General features: G+C 56.5%; 1 protein-coding gene across 2 annotated transcripts in view; it reads right to left on the bottom strand.

Moving 5' to 3' along the window:
* Positions 1 to 6,246, bottom strand: part of MYH10 (myosin heavy chain 10) — an 83,548-nt gene that overhangs the window by 583 nt on the left and 76,719 nt on the right. For both annotated transcript variants that reach the window (XM_005427859.3, XM_005427858.3), the window contains 8 exons: positions 6,044 to 6,205; positions 5,293 to 5,421; positions 4,527 to 4,615; positions 4,114 to 4,237; positions 3,441 to 3,649; positions 2,192 to 2,300; positions 1,446 to 1,618; positions 1 to 1,003 (listed from right to left, as the gene is read on the bottom strand). The exon at positions 1 to 1,003 is cut by the window's left edge and continues 583 nt beyond it. In XM_005427859.3, coding sequence (XP_005427916.2) covers positions 859 to 1,003; positions 1,446 to 1,618; positions 2,192 to 2,300; positions 3,441 to 3,649; positions 4,114 to 4,237; positions 4,527 to 4,615; positions 5,293 to 5,421; positions 6,044 to 6,205 — 1,140 coding nt within the window. In that variant the 3' untranslated portion in view covers positions 1 to 858. The remainder of the gene's footprint in view (positions 1,004 to 1,445; positions 1,619 to 2,191; positions 2,301 to 3,440; positions 3,650 to 4,113; positions 4,238 to 4,526; positions 4,616 to 5,292; positions 5,422 to 6,043; positions 6,206 to 6,246) is intronic.

Raw genomic sequence — 6,246 nt, forward strand, 5'->3', positions numbered from 1 at the left:
ACGGTAGGCAGCCAACATCCATCCATCCAGGGCGGGAGCCCCGGCCCCACAGGACCCGGGGCCTCCCACGGCCTGGCTCGGCCTCACATTAATAAATTAGTTTTGCCTGTGCTGTGTGTTTATTTCCCACTGGTGTTCACATTCTCCTAGCCCGGGTGGCTGCAGGGCTCTGAGCTCCGCGGGCTGTGTGGGGACGGGACCCACCTCGGTGTGCCTGGACTGCATGGACACGAACGGATGGAGCTGAGAACACTTCAAATGGGATTGCAGGATAAAAACGGACACTACTCACTCATCCCTACACTTCCCTCTAACACTTCCCAAGGCCGTTTTTCACAGTTCACTCAGGGGTCGTGTGCGGATCACAACAATTGGGAGAAAAGAAAGAAACGGGAGCGGTTTGGTCTTCACTGATCCGAGAGGCTGCGGCCAGCCCGGAGCCTGAAGGATGCTGCTGGACACAAGGCATGCACAGCCACGGCAAGGGGTCTGTCCTGGCCCCCCACCCGCTGGGAATGACGCTTCTGGATTGATAAAAAAAAGTTTCATCCTTCACATGATGCTTTATAAAATGGCTTTACAATGAGTATCTGGAAAAGAGATGCACTGAACAGAGACGATCCCGGTTGTTTACTATATATAAAAAAGCAGTTGTACCTATATCTGAAGCAGGGTACAGTGTGGTGAGGCTGGAGCGCCTTAAGACATGGTTGACCTATGATAAGGAACCTTGTAGCACATGCCGAGGGTCGTAAGGCAGCTTTCCGGCCACAAGGCAGTTCCGAGGGCAGGGCAGGGCGCTCCTGCGGGGCGCTCCTGCGGGGCTGGAAAGGTCTCTGCATGCAGGCGGGGCCGGGGCTACTCGGCGGGGGCTGGCGGAGCCTCGTTCACGTCGCTGCCTTTGCTCTCGGCGTCGTCGTCCGACAGCTCCAGCGAGGCGCCCTCGATGTGCAGCTGCCGCCGGCCCGAGCGGCTCGAGGAGAAGGTGATGGGTCCCCCCCTCCTGCGAACGGACAGCAGCGCTGGGAGAGGCTCCTGCACCGCCCGGGCCCGCCCAGGAGCACGGCAGGGGCTGGGCTGGGCTGGGGGGATCTTAAAGTTCAGCCCATTCCACCCCTGCCATGGCAGGGACACCTTCCCCTGTCCCAGGTGCTCCCAGCCCCAGTGTCCAGCCTGGCCTTGGGCACTGCCAGGGATCCAGGGGCAGCCCCAGCTGCCCTGGGCACCTCTGCCAGGGCCTGCCCACCCTCCCAGCGAAGGACTCCTTCCCAATATCCCACCCATCCCTGCAGCTGTCAGGAGAATCCCCATGCAATATCCTTGTTCTCACCACCAGGCTCCAGTTTGAGCCATCCCCTAACCCCAGCAGCTCCCCAGCTGGATGTGCCCCAGGGGCCTCTGTGGGCTCAGGTCAATCCCAGTCCCAGCGTTCCAGGGGCACTGACCTTAGCCTGTTTTTGAGGGTGCTGACCTCCCTGCTCAGCCCCTCGTTGGCCTCTGTGGCATCGTCCAGCTCGCGCTGCAGCTTGCGCCGCGAGGCGTTGGCGCGCGTGGCCTCCTCCTCTGCCTCCTCCAGCTGCCGCTTCAGCTGCTTCATCCTGGCGTTGGCCTTCTCCATCTGCAACCAAACCAGCGCTCGGGGTCACCCTGAGCTGCAGCCCTCACTGGGGATGGAGCACAGCCCTCACTGGGGATGGAGCACAGCCCTCACTGGGGATGCAGCACAGCCCTCACTGGGCATGGAGCACAGCCCTGACTGGGCATGGAGCACAGCCCTGACTGGGGATGGAGCACAGCCCTCACTGGGGATGGAGCACAGCCCTCACTGGGCATGGAGCACAGCCCTCACTGGGGATGCAGCACAGCCCTCACTGGGGATGGAGCACAGCCCTCACTGGGGATGGAGCACAGCCCTCACTGGGGATGCAGCACAGCCTCAAGCAGGCTCCAGCCTGGACCCTGGAACACCACAGAGATCCCAGCTTTGGGAGAGCAAGGTGGGAACAGCCTGTCCCAGCAGAGCTTACACACACACACACACACACACACACACACACACACACACACACACACACAGAACCCCTGCTGGGCTTTCCCTGCTGGTTTAATCACCACTCCAATTCCCTTTCCATTACAGTTCCTCTCCACAAGCCCTTCCCACCCCAGGAGGTTTCACTGAGCCCCCACCCACCTGCTCCTTGTACTGGTCTGCGTGGCGCCGCTCGTCCTCCACCTGCATGAACACCTCCTTCAGCTTCTTCTCCGTGCGCCTCACCAGCTTGTTGGCAGCTGCCCTTTCCCTGCAAGAGCCCAAAGCCAGCGTTGGTGCCACTGCCTGCGGGCTGGGAACACCAGATCTGCCCCCCTGAACATGAGCTCTGAACATGCCAGATACAGCAATGCAACTGATGCATGTGCTGGGATGCAGAGATGTAGGGATGAAGGGATACAAGGGATGCAGGAATACAGGGATGTAGGGATACAGAAATATAGGGATGGAGGGATGCAGGGATGGAGGGATACAGAGATGCAGGGATACAAGAATACAGGGATGCAGGAATACAGGGATGGAGGGATACAGGGATGGAGGGATGCAGGAATACAGGGATGGAGGGATACAGAAATATAGGGATGCAGGGATACAGGAATACAGGGATGCAGGAATACAAGGGATGCAGGGATGCAGGAATACAGGGATGTAGGAATACAGAAATATAGGGATGGAGGGATGCAGGGATGGAGGGATACAGAGCTGTAGGGATACAGGGATGCAGGGATACAGATATACAAGGATGTAAGGGTATGGGGATACAGGGATGCAGGGATGAAAGGATGTAGGGATGTAGGGATAAAGGGATGCAGCTCTCAGAGCACAAAGCCTTAGCCCTGGGGTAATGTGAGCATGGCACAAAGAGGACTCAGAGGGTGCCTTCAAAAGGAGATTGGACAGAGCAGCTTTAAAGTTGCTGTTTAACCAGTAACACAATCCTGCTGCAGAGCCCAGAGAACAGAAGGACAGAGGTGGTGGTAGGACAAGCCCCACCTGCAAACCAGCTAAAGAAGTGAATTTTAAGAATAGGATTCAAGGACAGATGGATAATTCACTGCAGAAAGACTTCTGGAGAGCACAGGATTCATCTCAAGCTGTCCCACATAAGCTGTTCCTCTAATGAAGCACCCAGAGGACATTTCACCTTGTCCCAGGAAACTCCTGCAGCACCTTGTGGCTATGGGACATCAACAGCTTGCAGAGTTCATGCAGCTGGTAGGGAGCAAATCCATTCTGGAACTCCCAGCCCCAGTTACTCTACAGTTGCCTGGTCAAAGTCTATCCCCTGAACAGGAGTCTCCAGACAATACACCCAAGGCCCTTCAGAAAGGTCCAGCACAGAACTTCCAGCCATTCAACCCCCACAGGCAACCAGGTCTTGTCCCCTTACTTGGCTTCCTGCTCGAGCTGTTCTTCAAGCTGTGCAATCTTGGCTTCTAGAGTAGAAATTGTTGCCTTGAATTTGGACTTGACAGAGCCCTCCAGCTCCTGCAGCTTGGCCTTGAGCTCCTTGTTCTGCCTCTCCAGCTGCTGCCGCGCGTTCTCGCTCTTCTGGGCCGCGCTGCGCTCGCCGGCCAGCTCCGTGTTGAGCGTGTCCACCTGCAGGGAGGTGTCACAGACACATTTGCTGAAAAATCCTTTCCTTAGGACTTTTCCTCCTGAGAAGCTGAGAGGCCTCAGGAACAAAATGTAAACAATGGCTATCTGCTGCTGTGGAATGCAACAGGTGCATCTGTGATTGGTCTCATGTGGTTGTTTCTAATTAACGGCCAATCACAGTCAGCTCAGACTCTGCCCGAGAGAAACAAGCTTTTGTTTTCTTTCTTTCCTTTTTCTATTCATTGCTAGCCTTCTGATGAAATCCTTTCTTCTATTCTTTTCGTATAGTTTTAACATAATATATATCATAAAATAATAAATCAGCCTTCTGAAACATGGAGTCAGATCCTTGTCTCTTCCCTCAACCTGAAACCCCTGTGAACGCTGTCACAGGGAGGGACAGGGGTCACTCGGTGCCACCAGGGCCTCTGTGCACGTCACAGCAGCAGCTGCCCCGGGCTCACCTGCAGCGTGGTCTTTCGGAAGCGCTCGTTGAGCAGCTCCATGTTGCTCTGCTCCTCCTCCAGCTCCTCCTCCAGCTGGGCAATCCGAGCCTCCAGCCGGCGCTTCTCGTCCAGCAGAGCTGACCTGCACAGGGGAAGGGGTCAGGGGTGTCCAGGGCCAGCAGAGCTCCTGGGGAGGTCACTTAGCATCAGGGAGTCTCCTGAGCTGGAAGGGACCCACAAGGATCCAGCTCCTGTCCCTGCACAGAGACCCCAACACTCGCACCCTGGCAGCTCCTGCAGCTCTGGCAACCTCGGGGCCGTTCTGTGGGGAGCCTGGGCAGTGCCCAGCACCCTCTGGGGGAAGGACCTTCCCCTGAGCTCCATCCTGTCCCAGCCTAGGCCGTTCCCTGCCCCAGCCCAGCCTGACTCACTTCCCAGAGGCGCTGTTGGCGATCTCGTCTGCCAGCTCGTCGCGCTCCTGCTCCGCGTGCCGCCGCGCGCGCTCCGACGCCGCAAACTCCTGCCGGGGGGGAAAGAGACAGGGCGGCCCCAGGAACCCCCCACCCTCTGGGACACAGCCTCAACAGCCCCTGGGAGATGCTGTGAACTGGGATCTCCCTGGGGTTTGATGGATAAGGCAGCAGGACACGTCAGTGGATGTTCCCTCACTGCCCTGGGACTGCAGGGCAGTTACTTCTCCCTGTTCCTGAAGTGTTCCCCACCCAAAGCAAAAGGAAGAAAATCTGTGGAGGTCAGTAACTCCCAAGCCCTCAGCAGCAGGAGAAACCCCACACAGCAGAGTGCCCCACACCCTGATAGTCAGTGTAAAGTAGGTGCTAAACTAAGCAAATGCTTTAGGTTCTCACAGAGTTCTCAGCATGAAGACAAGAATAAAAATTAAAAAGCTTCAGCACAACAGCACACACAGCACTGAACCTCAGATTATAAATCCGCTTTAAGTGGCAGAAGCACTCAGGCATTTCCTAAGGACAATGAAATGCTCTGTAAGTGCCACACTGAGGTCTGAAGACCACCCAAGTCCACCTGGAGAAGCCCCAGGCAGTGCCAGGTTATCTGTGAAGGCTCCAAGGGAAGTGTGGTGAGTCTGGGCCACTGCTGCAAGCCTTGTCGGGCAGCTGAAGCAGACAGGAGAGGCACAGGGACAAGAAAAACAAATCTCTTGGATTTCCACCTCACCTCTTGGAGCTGGAGTATTTCTGCTTCGAGACTTTTGAGCTTCTTCTCACTCTCTTTGGACTGGGCAAAGATCTCATCCCTGGATGCTCGGGCCTCTTCCAGCTCCCGCTGGTAGTCCTTCATCTGAGCCTGCAGGTGGAGAGAGCAGGGTGAGGCACAGCCAGGCTGCATCAGGACAATCAACCCATTCCAGCTCTGAGCATTTCAGCCTCTAAGAGATAAGGCTGTTCTCCCAAAGTGGCTTCATCCCACTGAAAGGCATTTCCAGTTCTTCTGTATTCTAAAATTTCATTTTCTCATCTTTCCACCCCTCAATGCCTGGTCAGAATACCACACTCCAAGACTTCAAGCATTCCACAGAATTATAGAGTGGAATCTTCGAATGACCTGAGCTGGAAGGGCCCTTAATTATCACCAGTGCCACCCCTGCCATGGCAGGGACACCTTCCACTGTCTCAGGCTGCTCCAAGACCTGTCCAACCTGGCCTTGGACACTTCCAGGAATGTGGAAAGTGGTTTTGTGGCAGGGAAGTTTGGAGCAAGATTAGCTTCAGGGTCCCTTCCAATCCAAACCATCCTGTGATTCTACAAAGGGATGAGTTTTGCCTGGAGGATAAATCCAGCTTGGACACTCTCAGACCCATCAGCGGAGTCTGAGTCTCCTCCTGCCTCCAGCTGCAGCTGCACTGGATGGAAGCAGCCATGGGCAGCCCCCAGGACAGACCCCAGCCCCCTGACCAGCTGTGCCTACCTGCAGCTTCCTGAGCTGTTTGATGGCTTCATCCCGAGCCTTGTTTGCAGCCTCAATCTGCCCCTCCAGGTCCTTCAGGTCCATCTCCAGTTTCTTCTTGGCTGCCACGGCCAGAGCGCGCTGCTTGCGCTCGTCCTCCAGCTCTGCCTCCAGCTCCCGCACCTGGGCACGGCGGGAGCATCACCACCCAGCCCCGCCCGGCG

The sequence above is a fragment of the Geospiza fortis genome, unplaced genomic scaffold (assembly GCF_000277835.1).
Source record: "Geospiza fortis unplaced genomic scaffold, GeoFor_1.0 scaffold485, whole genome shotgun sequence".
NCBI classification, from domain to species: Eukaryota; Metazoa; Chordata; class Aves; order Passeriformes; family Thraupidae; genus Geospiza; species Geospiza fortis.